Source organism: Poromitra crassiceps, assembly GCF_964638095.1.
Source record: "Poromitra crassiceps genome assembly, chromosome: 9".
Lineage (NCBI taxonomy): Eukaryota > Metazoa > Chordata > Actinopteri > Beryciformes > Melamphaidae > Poromitra > Poromitra crassiceps.
The window spans coordinates 45606806-45620930 of record NC_139630.1 but is presented as its reverse complement, the minus strand read 5'-3'; the positions used below and the strand labels follow the sequence as shown (position 1 = coordinate 45620930).

The window sequence follows — 14125 nt, the reverse complement described above, 5'->3', positions numbered from 1 at the left end:
ATTACATGTAAATTGTGAATTCGATTTTGTTTTTGTTTTTTACAAAGTAGTTTGAACTACTTTGTCGAAGTAACTTTAGTTGACCAAACTACATTTCTCCCAAGGGTATGCTGTGGTACAACTACTTCTAGCATGAAGTAATTGGTAGCTTAGAAAGCTATGTAGCTTCCTCAACACTGGGTATCACTGGATTGGTTGAAGTTTTGAGTCAGTGGTTGGTTATCCCTTGCGTGACGTAAGTGGCTAGGAGACTACCAGAGGCTGAAGATTGTGGGAATATATCACTGCATGGGCATCCAAACCTAACTTTATAGTCACGGCACATGCGGCGTGGGTTTTCCTGATCCGTGTTGCGGCAGATGAATCCCGTAGTTGGATTGTAGCTGAAAAATGATTGAACCCAATTAGTGATTCAGCATTCAAAACTACATGATTTACACTTACAGTGCTTTAATGTTTTTTCAGATATAGGCTACAGCATATTGAAAAAATATATGCATCTATTTTTAGATATGTATACCTCAAAACAAATCTTCACTTAAAATAGAGATGGTCTCATCTGTAAAATGATTGTGTCAAACAAGAACAGAAATTACCTGTTATCCTTTACAATGTAGGCTACTAAAATTTGTTTCAAGTTTGTGCTATCAATCATTTGCTAGAGCAGATGCCACTTCTTATCAAATGATGAGTATCTCATTTTGCAATCAATCTCTTCAATATCACCAATAGGAAAGGATGAAATCAGACATTATTGGGAATAAAGCTGAATTACAGTGTTATTAATGAGCTGATAGAGACGGTGGTAGAGATGCGATTGTGACAGTGGCCCGGTTGATATTCTGGGTCCGCATGTAAAAGGGATCCTTGGCTATTAAAAAAACTACCACATGTTAACTTAAATTCAGCACTATTTCACTACAAGTCAACTTACGCATTGAAGGTGTCCCCTGTACTGATGGCTGGAGTCATAGAAGCGTCAGCGGTAACAGCCTCGATCCTCAGAGGGTAAGGGCAAATGGCTCCTGGGTTCTCGGCCTTCAGGGAGGTCAGATGTTCCCAGTCTCCTGTTCCACTGGGATCGTCCCTGTCAAACCACCTGGTCCAGCACACTGAGAGCAACAAAACCACCTGTCAAACCACCTTACTTAGCAGTACCACACACACACACACACACACACACACACTCACACATTTGACTCTACTGCCCACTAGTGGATGCCAACGTGAAAGACGCATGGCAGTACAGGTTTGTGGGTAGTAACGGTGATATTGTTTGAAACTGACCTGTTTATTTCCGTATGTAAATGGAGCATAATTGGGACTTAACAGTGTGCAGATTCGGGGTGGACTCGTAGTTACCTCCTCCACCGCAGAATGGCGGGTGGCAGCTGAAACGAACACGATAATCATAACAGGGTGTCGTCGTTTGCTCTGAGTTTTTGCAGACGAATCCTGTGGTTGTGTCAGCTCTGGAAAAGGGAACAAGGTGACAATTTACCCACCAGAGCTGGGTCAAATAGCATGCTAATTCATTACATAATTTGCGTTAGCCTACTCAGGTGCTACAGTAGATGGGTGTGGCATACAACACAACAAATGCCTGAAAGTTTTGACAATCACAGTAAATTTGATAAAGAAATTGAAAGTATTTAGCACTGTCACACTGTTCTGTGACTGACAACTTGCCTGCCTGATGCAGTCAAGCACACACACATACACACCTGGTACTACAAAGAGAATAAAAATACAAAGGGTGCTTTCTCAATGGGAACAATTGCTTTCATCCCGTTCCGTGCCCGAGTACCCCGGTTCTGGTTCCGTGCCCGAGTACCCCGGTTCTGGTTCCGTGCCCGAGTACCCCGGTTCTGGTTCCGCTCCCGGGTCCCCAGTGAGAAAGCACCCTATAAAGCCCCCCACACATGATCTGCGGTAAAACAGCTTTGCACCTGTGCAGTGGTATGTTGTTATTATTTAGCAAATGTGTCTCACTCAGCAGACATGACTATTTTCTTAATAAATGTGCATGGTATTTCCTTTCATGAAACTTACAAGGGGCTTAAAATCCTGGTCACACTTGCATTGTTTGTTATCTAATTTAGTAGGCCTACATAGCGCAGGTGGAGCAAATATAATATAGTAGAACAAAGTGGAAACTGTTGGCCTCACTGGGCAAAACGTCACCACAACACATATCAACTTCAAAGTCGGGGAGTGCGGTGCCGAATTCCGTGCAATTCGGACATGTGCATAGTCATACTGCCACCTACTGGCAACACAAAAAGTGGTTTATCTCGAGAACTGTTGATCCAATTGACTTCAAACTCAACACACAACAACAACATGCAACACACAAAGCAGTTTATCAGGAGAACCGTTCATCCGTCCAAACTTGGGCAGTGCGCTGCTGGGAACCCGATAGGAGTGCAGTGCCGAATTTCCTGTAATTTGACCAATCAGAACATGGCTTTCTTGTATCTCAAAAACCATTCATCCAATCGACTTCAAACTTGGTGGGTGTACTGCTGGGGACCCAAGAAAGTGGGACAGAGTGCAGTGCCGAATTTCCTGTAATTTGACCAATCAGAACATGGCTTTCATGTATCTCAAAAACCATTCATCCAATCGACTTCAAACTTCGTGGGCGTACTGCTGGGGACCCAAGAAAGTGCAGTGTCGAATTTTGTGCAGTTCGACCGATGAGAAAATGGCTTTCATGTATCTCAAGAACCATTCCTCCGATCGACGTCAAACTTGGTGGGTGCGTTGCTGGCGCCCCGAGAAAGTGCAGTGTCGAATTTCGTGTAATGCGACCAATCAGAACATGGCTTTCGTGTATCTCGAGAACCGTTCATCCGATTGACTTCAAAATTAGTGGGTGCGTTGCTGGACACCTGAGAAAGTGCAGTGTCCAATTTCATGCAATTCGACCAAGCAAGCAGGGGGAGGATGGGGGTGGGTAGTGAGAGAGCATGATGTGTGAATGGGGAGAAGGGGAATGGGCACTGCACTAGTAATACAGTAAATAAGTTACACATTTAATAAAAATATAAAACACAGCATACATAAATAGATCATCTTATCCTGCACTTTGTTTGGTACAATACTTACGCATAAATTACATTCCCTGTTGAAGCCACACTGAGCCCAGTTGTAGTGCTGACTTCGAGCTGAACTGGATTACTGCAGATCTTCCCTGGGTTCTCACTGCGAAGTTTGGAAAGAGTTTCCCAGTCTCCAGTTCCACTGGGGTCATCTCTGTCAAACCAATCAGTCCAGCATTCTACACCAGTCATCCAGGTAGGAGGAATTTAGACAAAGGTGCTTACAGTAGTGTAGAAGAACGTCTGACATGCATAAATGTAAAATAAAGGCTAGGCTGCTTACGGATGTGGGTGGGATAGTAGCATGATAACTTTACTGGGGGGGAAAGAAACAATGGATATGAGACTTCAGTGAGCTGCTGTATCTTTTAGTTTGCTTAAAAGTGTCGTTGAGGGAAATCTCTGACCTGGTTTGATTGAGCGGTTGGGCATCGGAAACATCTTTCGTTTGCCTGTGTCACAAATGAAAAACACATTTTTGCAACAATGTTATTGAGTCTTTCCAATAACTCCTTGAAGAACCTGATATCTCAAGCAACAGGAATGAGAAATGATGTCTGCGCGGTCACAGGAACGTCTTGCAACTTTAAAAAGGAAACTACAGTATTCAGGCGACTATTCCATGCAGTTGAAATGTTAACATTGATTTTTTTATTTTACCTTTATTTATACAGGGAGGGCTCTTGAGAGCGAGCTCTCATTTACATTTTGAATGGGTTTGATGGGCCATATATTGTCAGGAAACATGCTCTGCTTGACCACATGAAAATCTGGAGTTACAAGATTTTTCTGCGACTGCAAATCCACGTTATGTGGCTTTACCAAACTACGGTACAACTACAGTGGCCTTACCTTTATTCCTGAAGGGGGGCTGCTGGTCGCTTTCTGGTGAACAAAACATTAATACAGTAAAAGAACAATTTGATCACTAGTGTATATTTACGATAGAATGTAGAGGAAATAATAACTACATGTATGATCAGCTTTTGAGATGAACCTACCAGCAAGCAATCCTGCAATAATGGCAATACTCAACTATTGGAGAAAATGAAAACAGGATAAGGAGTATAACATTAGATTAATGTATATCTATCATCAAATAGCTAATATAGCACATTTATATTGAGCAATTTGAAAGTAATATAAAATGTTATACAGTACCAATTTGATCATTATTGCAGATTATCTTGGACTTTAACCCTGTAGGATGGATGTATTTAAATAAATTCAATGTGAGAACACAGTAGAATTTTGTGCAATGTTAAAAAGCTTTCAAGAGTTGAATGAAGTGAAAGAACACAAAATTGCGTAATTAAGATGGATATTTACCATAATCCACAGATTTACTCACACTTTAAAGTTTCTATATTTTAAAGTTACAGGTTACATTTCAAAGATATCAAATCGTGATGCAGAACATCCCTCGTTCATGTATCTAATTCATCAGTTATAGACTAGTAGATATAAATTCATGAATTCATGTAACTAAAAATAAGTTGACAAGAGACATTTGTAGACAAAAACACTCACCCGCAGGTTAAAGGTACAGAGTGCGGCTGTTTCCCCCATTAGCGCAGGATAGTGCACTGCTGCCCTCTCTCTGTCCTAATGGAGACCAGTCTCACCTTAAATACTTCACCATCTGGAAGTCTTCCATCTATTTACTGAAAAGAGGTAAAGCATCCCGTCTTTCGGGAATCGGTGTTGCAGTACACACCCAAAGCAAAACAATTCCCCCATTCAAAGATGGGGATATTCCACCAGGGATATTGTTCAACAAAATAATAGTATATTAATTCCCAATTGGAAAATGATTAGCAGAGATAAGATTAAATGTCCAGTCTTACATTTCCTCTGTAATTACGATCAACTAAATCCCCTGCTTTTGTATTAAACAGTGACACCTTCGTGAAAAGTCTCAAAACACACCCAATTTCCATATTATCATAATTGCAGGCAAACAATTGCAGCATTCAAGCTCTTTTACCATCAAAATTCCCATGAGCAAGGCACACACCCTCACCTGCTACCCAGCAGCCAGCCAGAGGCGGATTATGACATGATGGGTCCCTGGGCCTGCACACATAAAGGGCCCCTCCTCACAGCGCACATACACAGAATTAAGGCCAGAAATTGACTCTCAGCAGGATTTACAGCACAGAACTCAAAGCCAACAGCACACAATAGCAATACATTCACCTGTATCTCAATACATCCTCCAAAATTAACTTTTTTGTCCACCAGCCAATTGGCTATTGAATGTTCAAATTTGACTAGCCACTCAATAGATTACCATTGTTTTGTTTTTTGGATGGTGAGTGAAGCAAATCTACCAGCCACTTGCATATTTTACCAGCATTTGGCTGGTGGCTGGTGCTAATTTTGGACTCTGTCTCAATAACACAGGATTTACAGCACAGGTAAACTCAATTAAAGCCAAAGCACAATATCCCTCTAAGTGTTTGTAAACTTATGGAACATTTTGCCTAAAATAAAGGGTTGGGGCACTAAGGGATCATTTCTTCCTGGACAAGACACATGGTGGCCCTGCGAAGAGGCTCTGGGTTATGGGCCCCCTGAACTCTTGGGCCCCTGGGCCTGGGCCCGGTAGACCCGTTCGGTAATACATCCCTGCAGCCAGCAGGACAAAGGATTCTGATTGGGCAAGTTCTCAGGTCTTAAAGTGGATGTGTCTATGCTCCAGACTTATTACACAATAAGCTATGTGGACAAATCAGGCTGAAGTGCCTCTACCCTGCAAAAAAAACACAAAAAAACGTCACAATCTATCAAGTAGTGCAGCACTGTGGCGGGAGGGGAGGGGGAGAGAGCACTTCAGCAGACACGCCTCCACAGTTTCAGAGCAGAGAATAAAGCTCAACAGTCACGTGACATTTTGACGTCACCTCGGGTTCCGGTATTTCCCCATTCATTTTTCTCAATCACGTTTCAGATTTTTTTTTTTTTAATTCCTTATTTAAAGAGTTTTAAGCCTGGAACCAAACCAACCGGCCTGAGAGAGAGCTGTACCTGGGCTGATCGTCTCCTCTAGAGCTGTGTTTTGCCCCGCCCACCTCCCCAGTCCACCACCAACGTTTTGACTCCTGAAGAATTCCCTATTTGGGGGGGGGGGGGGATTCTCTATCCTAGACTGAGCAGATGCCCTCATCTCTCACCACAAGAAGAGGGTCATCTTACCACAGAGTCATTACGCCAAAATTAGTTGCCATGCTATTTGTGAATAAAGCTTCCTTGTCAAATTTTACCCACTGGTCTCTCATGATTGAAACACATTTATGTGTGATGAATTGTTTACACTTTAGATCAGGGGATACAGAAAGCCTCATAAGTGATTTGTAAATGATTTACACATCATTTATTACAGTTGAGGAAGACTGTAGTTTGTGCTGCAGTGCTTCTAAGCGCTGACTACTTCTGTTGGCCTGGGGAGGAGCTTCACTAACAGGTCATAGCTGGTACTTTAACACTGATCATAATTGTTTTGAGGCTTTTAACAGGCTACCTTACACGTAATTAATGATACATCAACAAATTATATACAGATCATATAGTAATGATTTGTTCATCATTTGTTCATGATTTATGTGTATAGTGACGAAATAGATACTATACAAGTAATTCATAATCTATCGACTAGCTTATACATCATTTACTAATGATTTGCTCATCCTTTGTTCACGATTAACAAAGAGACATTGTTGGAATAAAAAAAGACTTTGAATGACTTACAAGTGATCCATAATATATTGACTAATCACTTATTAATAATTTACTAATGATTTATGTATGATCATTTCATGATTTACTAAACGTTTATAGATGACTTACACATTTGTGATGTTTACATAACATCACATGTAATCATCTACAAATGTATATTCATGTTTTGTAAATGATTAGTTCATCATTAATTAATAGCTTATAAATGACTTACTACTGAACGTTATTATAAAGTGTTACCATTTGAATAATAATGTGGTAACTTCTGAATAAAGTTTGGTTGGAGTTGTTTTGAGTGGGAGTTGATGAAAACAACAACATACTGTAGGATTTGCTGTTTATTCATACTCTTAATCGCAGTTGCTTCAGACATCAGTCATATCACACAATGCTTTCAAGGTACTTAATCATAGGAAAAGAAAAGTAAGATCAATTTCATTTATTAATCACACCTTTTACTATAGTATTCATCAGGAGAAATTAATAAAAAGAAGAACACAGAAAGAGAATCTGCATATCAGCTCGTCTTCCATTGTCCTCAGTGTTGCTGTGGAGCCGGTGGCTTAATAACTGCATGGGCATCCAAACCTGACTTTATAGTCACGGCACCAGCGGCGTGGGTTTGCCTGGTCCGTGTTGCGGCAGATGAATCCTGTGGTTGGATTGTAGCTGAAAAATGATTCAACCCAGTTAGAAATCCAGCATGCAATTCAAAACGACATGATTTACACTTACAGTTCTTTAAAAAAAATCACTTCAATACGAGCTCAAAATATATTTCCTTACTTTTATTAATGTAATAATCTAATAATTACATTTGTATCTCAGATCTTTTCTTTTCTGTTATAAACATTGTTCCAGAGTCAGACTACTGTATTACTGTACTATACCCACACCAGGGGGAAATGACAATGAATGTGATGATGACTGGTAGGCAATTAGAGAGATGGGCATGGCAAATATGATTTTTATGTGGACGGAAAGGATTCAATTATATTTGTTAACACTACACTAAATATAATTATAAGATATAATAAAAAGAGATTGTATTCTTTATTTATTATACTGCAGTATTAAGGTTTCCTTCCCCATGCTTTTTAAGCATTTCCATTAATTTGCTGAGGCCCCCCTAGTGGCCCCTGTCAGCCCGCCAGTCAGTGGCCCCCTGCCCCACTTTGAAAACCACTGGCCTACAGTATATCTTCATGAAATCACAGATTAGAGTCTAAATTCTCAGGTTTCCAACTTGAGAAATATTGATTGATTGATTGAGGGATCCTTGGCTATAAGAAATACTACGCCGACTTAAATTCTATTTCACTACAAGTCAACTTACGCATAGAAGGTGTCCCCTGTACTGATGGCTGGGGTCATAGAAGCATCAGCGGTAACAGCCTCGATCATCAGAGGGTAAGGGCAAATGGCTCCTGGGTTTTCGGACCTCAGGGAAGTCAGATGTTCCCAGTCTCCTGTTCCACCGGGATTGTCCCTGTCAAACCACTTGGTCCAGCACACTGAGAACAAGAAACAACAAACCACTTGGTCCAGCACACTGAGAGCAACAAAGGAGAAACAGCGTAACCAACACACTTCAAATTGAATGCTTGTGCACCAGGGATGCACACAAGTCATTTTTTGCAAGTGCAAGTGAAGGCTCAAGTGTTTGAGCCGCGAGTCCAAGTCAAATCTCAAGTATTTGGTCACAAGTCCAAGTCAAGTCTCTTAAGTCTTTCATCACACAGGTCCAAGTCAAGTCTCAAGTCTCTTGGGGGTACAGTGGTGCAGTGGTAAGCGCTGTCGCCTCACAGCTCGAAGGTCCTGGGTTCGATTCCCACCTGGGACGCTGTGTCTCGGAGGAAGCATGGAGCCAGTTTTCGGCTCTCCCCAGATCGGCAGAGGGTGGAGCAGCAACCAGGATAAATATAAATTAGCACTAATGGGGGATAAAATGGGATAAAAAATCTTGGAAAAAAAATCTTGAAAAAAAAAAGTCTCAAGTCTCTTAGGGATGAGCATTCTATCATCTGATGTAAACCAAAGTTTGCAGTGCATCAATACCACTGTCATGGAGGAGTTGGAGTTGGCACGGAAGCTGTTGCCCGGTGCTGCTGATAAACTGTGGGAGACGACACAGAGGGGAGGGTTGAAAGCAGAGGAGGGCACACCTGGGACGCCAGGTGTTGCCGACGAGCCCTCTAGAGGTGTAGTGGTTTTGTCGTCGAAACGCCGGTGAAGGGGGGTTACCACCTGATGACTCCAATGACTCTTTTAACCCTTGCCCCTCTGTGTCAAATTCCATCATTAGCCACTTCAGTGTTGCAGATACCATCAAAAGTCTCTCTAGTAAGTGCTTGCACAAGGGATATTTACATCTTATTATCCTGTGTTTTTTGAATCTGCTGCATGCTATGTGGTCTGCTTAGAACACTGTATAGATAAAACTAAGGAATTCTGCTGTATTATCCTCACTCCTTATATATTAGAATACAGTATCAGCATTGATTAGTTGACATTATTTATTATTGGTAGACATGTCCTTAATGCTAATGAGTCTCAAGTCTCAAGTCCAAGTTCCCATCTCTGTTGTGCACACAAACAATGAAATAGAAGGCCTCCTGTAAACTGACAGCGTAACTGTGCAGATTCAGAGTGGACTCATAGTTACCTCCTCCACCGCAGAATGGCGGGTGGCAGCTGAAACGAACACGAAAATCTTTGCAGCGTTGTCCTCGTCCCTGGTCTGAGTTTCTGCAGACGAATCCTGTGGTTGTGTCAGATCTGAAAAAGGGAACAAGGTGACAATTTAGGTATTGGAAAAAAAACTAAAAGGATGGGTCCAGTTGATAACCATCAGAGCTGGGTCAAATGGTTTGCATAGCCTGCATAGTCATTTGCTAAAGCATTTTGAAAGTCTATTTAGCATACTGTTCTGTGACTGACAAGCTGCCTCATGCAGTAACACACACACCCTGGTACTACAAGCAAGTTAAAAACCTCCGCTAAGGCTAATACTCCAGTCTGCTATGATATGCACATTTTGTGAGTCGGATGAGGACCCTGATCCTGAAGCCACTCTCCCTAGTACCCACCCCTCAAACACTCTAGTACCCACCCCTCAAACACTCTAGTACCCACGCTCAAACAACTCTCTACCTTGCCCCTACCCTTCCTGACCACGCCCCCTCCCACCACCCACATCCCTCTAGCCATCGAACCCCAACTCTCTAAGACCTTCCTATCCTTAGCTACGGCCCCTTTACCATAGCCCCACCCCCTTCCTTGACCCGAACTGGATCGGATCCGTGCCAAAATGTAATTGGTTCTTCCTTGGCCCATGCTACAACCTTCCACCAGGTTTCATGAAAATCGGACCAGTAGTTTTTGCACAATCCTGATAACAAACAGACAACAGATGAATTGGTAGCCTGCTAAACATGGTATTTCCTTTGGTCAAACTCACAAGGTGTTTAAGCTCTACCTGGACAGATTTGCATTGTTACCGGTATGCTAATCTGTTATATGGGGCAGGTGAAGCAACATAATAGAATTTATACACACAAAGAAAGTGGAAACTGTTGGCCTCACTGGATATACAAAACATCACCACACCACATATACAGTATAATATACATGTAGTAACACAGTAACACATTCAATCGTTAAAAAACACATCTTACATAAATAGAGCATCATATCCTGCACTTTGTTTGGTACAATACTTACACAGAAATGACATTCCCTGTTGAAGCCACACTGAGCCCAGATGTAGTGGTGACTTCGATCTGAACGGGGTTACTGCAGATCTTCCCTGGGTTCTCACTGCGGAGATTGGAAAGAGTTTCCCAGTCCCCAGTTCCACTGGGATCATCTCTGTCAAACCAGTCGGTCCAGCATTCTACATCAGTCATCCAGGTAGGAGGAATTTAGACAAGGTGCTTAGTGTAGAAGAAAGTGCTGATCGTCTGACATACTGTATATAAATGTAAAAGAAAAGGCATAGGCTGCTTACGGATATGGGTTGGATAGTAGCATGGTTTTACTGAAAAAAAAAATCAGACTTCAGTATTCAAACAAAGTGAGCTGTTGTATGTTTTAGTTTGTTCAGAAGTGCCATTGAAGGAAATCTCTGACCTGGTTTGATTAGAATTGGACGTACTGGACCCCTCTTTCGCGTGTCTGATTAACAAACAAAAAAAGTTTTTTTGCAACAACGTTGAATCTTTGCAATAACCCCCTTGCAAGAACCTGCTATCTCAAGCAACAGGAATGATAAAGGATGTCTGCCCTGTTGTCACAGGAAAGCCTTGCAACTTCAAAAACTATTCAGGTACTTTTAATAGAAACCCTGATTTGAAATGGACACCCATGCATTTGAAATGTTAAAGACCCCCTAAAGTAAAAAAAAAAAAAAGTTTTTCTTCTTGTTCCTACAGTTGGATGTTTGAGCTTCACTGTGCAGAATGATGTCTGTGCAGAGTTTGATTCGTCATATACTGCAGATCGCTCAGGAACCCTTGTTGTCACTTTGTCATGAGTTGGGAGTGAGAATGTGTTGAAACCCTGTGTTGTGATTGGTTAGTTACATTCTAGATGCTCGTGATTGGTTGCTTTGGATTTTTAAATGAGGGAGAAGGAGGGGAAGTCATTTGAATGATTATTATTATTCAAAGTAGTAATCTGAAGTGACAAGTGCAACTGCAAATATATATCAGATATGCAATGTGGCTTTACCAAACTACAGTACATTGCATGCTTACCTGTGTCATTCAGCTGCTGGTTGCTTTCTGGTTAACAAAAAAATAATAAAAGAACAATTTGGTCACTAATGTGTAATGTATATAGAATGTAGAGGAAAATATTAATCATTGCAGCTATTGAGATTAACTTACCAGCCAGAAATCCTGCAATAATGGCAATACTCAACTATTGGAGAAAATGAAACACAGGATAATAAGAAGTATATAGTTAGATCAATGTATATATCAACCATCAGCCATATATCACATTTATATTGAGCAATTTGAAAATAATACAAAATGTTATACAGTACCAATTTGATCATGATTGCAGATTGTGTTGGACTTTAACCCTGTGGGATGGATGTATTAAAATAAATTAAACATGAGAACACAGTAGAATTTTGTGCAGTGTTAAAAAAACAGCTTTCAAGTGTTGTATGAACTGAAAGAAAACAAAATTGCTTAATTAAGATGGATATTTAGCATAATTCACTGATTTAGTCAGATACTCTTTAAAGTTTCTAATTTTAAAGTTAATTTATATTTCAAAGAAATCCTGATGCAGAAAATCCCTCATAAATTTATTAATATATCAATTATAGACTAGTAGATATAAATTCATACAGTATAACTAAAAATAAGTTAATAAGAGACATTTGTAGACAAAAACACAAGACACTCACCCGCAGGTTGAAGGTGCAGAGTGCTGCTGTTTCCCCCAGTAGAGCAGGATAGTGCACTGCTGCCCTGTCTCTGTCCTAATGGAGACCAGTCTCACCTTAAATACTTCAGCATCTGGAAGACGTCCATTTAATGAAAAGAGGTAGGCCTAAAGCATCCAGTCTTTTGTGGATCTGTGTTGCAGTGCACACCCAAAGCAAAACAATTGCCCCATTGCAATTCTAGAACTCCATATTGTTCAACAAAATAAAATGACGCACTGACACGTCGTGCAAAGTCTTGACACACACCCGATTTCTATTGCAGGCAAACAATTGCAGCATGTGGCTCTTTGAAAGAGAAGGTTAAGCCGGGCATGGGAAAGCTGTTGTGAAGCAGAACTGTAGATTTGGGTGGATTAAAGAAACAGACACCAGATAAAGATCAGCCCAGATTTTGCCGCACGCATGCTGTTGGTCCAGAATGCTGCAGCTCGATGCCTTTTAACAGGAGCGCATTACCCCCTTAGTGGCTGCCTGTATTTTTTAGGATGAATTAAGATTTTATTATTTTCTTATAAATCTATAAATGGGCTAGCTCCAATCTATCTTTCTGACCTTTTACAACCGTATGTCTGATTAAGGTCACTCAGGTCCGCTGACCAGTCGCTTCTGGCTGTCCCAAAGGCAAGGCTTAATCTCAGGGAGATCGCACCTTTGCAGTTGCAGCCCCCAAACTCCGGAACGAGCTGCCTCTGCATGTTAGGCTGGGCCCTACACTGCCCAAAAATAAATCTCACCTCAAAACACATTTTTACTCCTTGGCGTTGGCGTTCAAGACAGTATGAGAGTTGCATTTCTTTTATTGCTATTTTATTGTCATTCTGCCTGACAGGTCCTTTTATTTTATTGTGTGTATAGTTTTCTCTTTGCTATTTTGATTGTACAGCACTTTGGTCAAATGTACATCCATCCATCTTCAACCGCTTATCCGGGATCAGGTCGGGTAGTCGTTCCAGCAGCGGACCCCAAACATCCCTTTCCCTGGCCACAATAGCCAGGTGGGGGATCCCGAGGCGTTCCCAGGCCAGCGTGGAGATATGTGGGCTCTATCGTCCCACTGGCAACCCATATTAGTGGGCGTGGACCGGCGCAGTCGATATTTTCGTGTCGGCGCTACACGCGGCCTTAAGCATTATAACCACTGCGCCACGCCTCTTCGGCGTAAAGCGCATTTCGGGGCCTAAAAACATGATGCTATCTTCCCGAGGCAGGCGCAAAGCATGTTTTTTTGCGTTTAAGCCCAGTTTAGCGCCTAAGGCCAGTGGGAAGATAGGGGCCATGATCTCTCCACCTAGCCCTTGGTGTGCCTCCTCCCAGCTGCCTGGAACACCTCCCTAGGAAAGCGCCCAGGTGGCCTCCTTACCAGATGCCCGAACCACCTCAGCTGGCTCCTTTCTACGCGAAGGAGCAGCGGCTCTGCTCCGAGTCCCTCATGGATGACTGAGCTTCTCACCTTGTCCCTAAGGGAGATGCCAGCCATCCCTCCTGGGAAAACCCATTTCGACCACTTGTATGCGCTATCTTGTTCTTTCGGTCATGACCCATCCTTCATGACCATAGGTGAGGAAGGTATAGGAACGAAGATCCACTGGTAGATTGAAAGCTTTGCCTTCTGGCTCAGCTCTCTTTTCGTCACAACGGTGCGGTAAAGCGAACGCAATACCGCTCCCGCTGCTCCAATTCTCCAGCCCATTTCCCGCTCCATTGTCCCCTCACTCGAGAACAAGACCCTGAGATACTTGAACTCCTTCACTTGGGGTAAGAACTCATTCCCTACCTGGAGTAGACAATCCACAGGTTTCCTGCTGAGAGCATGTCC

At 42.0% G+C, this 14125-nt stretch overlaps 1 protein-coding gene across 1 annotated transcript; it reads right to left on the bottom strand.

Moving 5' to 3' along the window:
* Positions 1-7165: 7165 nt before the first annotated feature.
* On the bottom strand, positions 7166-12407 carry LOC310782622 (uncharacterized protein). The gene is made up of 10 exons (XM_083643306.1): positions 12268-12407; positions 11896-11934; positions 11735-11768; positions 11603-11629; positions 10977-11021; positions 10855-10884; positions 10569-10740; positions 9511-9623; positions 8182-8359; positions 7166-7514 (listed from the first exon to the last, which is right to left on the bottom strand). Exons 2-10 carry the CDS (start codon positions 11905-11907, stop codon positions 7409-7411), a joined length of 717 nt encoding a protein of 238 aa, XP_083499432.1. The 5' UTR covers positions 11908-11934; positions 12268-12407; the 3' UTR covers positions 7166-7408.
* Positions 12408-14125: the final 1718 nt, after the last annotated feature.

What these genes read in the sequence shown, in the direction of transcription:
- LOC310782622 (XM_083643306.1), bottom strand. An exon ending in CTACTATCCAACCCATATCC is followed by an intron (nt 10,741 to 10,854) that starts GTAAGCAGCCTA and finishes TGACTGATGTAG; the next exon opens with AATGCTGGACCGACTGGTTT. An exon ending in ACAGGGGACACCTTCTATGC is followed by an intron (nt 7,515 to 8,181) that starts GTAAGTTGACTT and finishes ATCATTTTTCAG; the next exon opens with CTACAATCCAACCACAGGAT.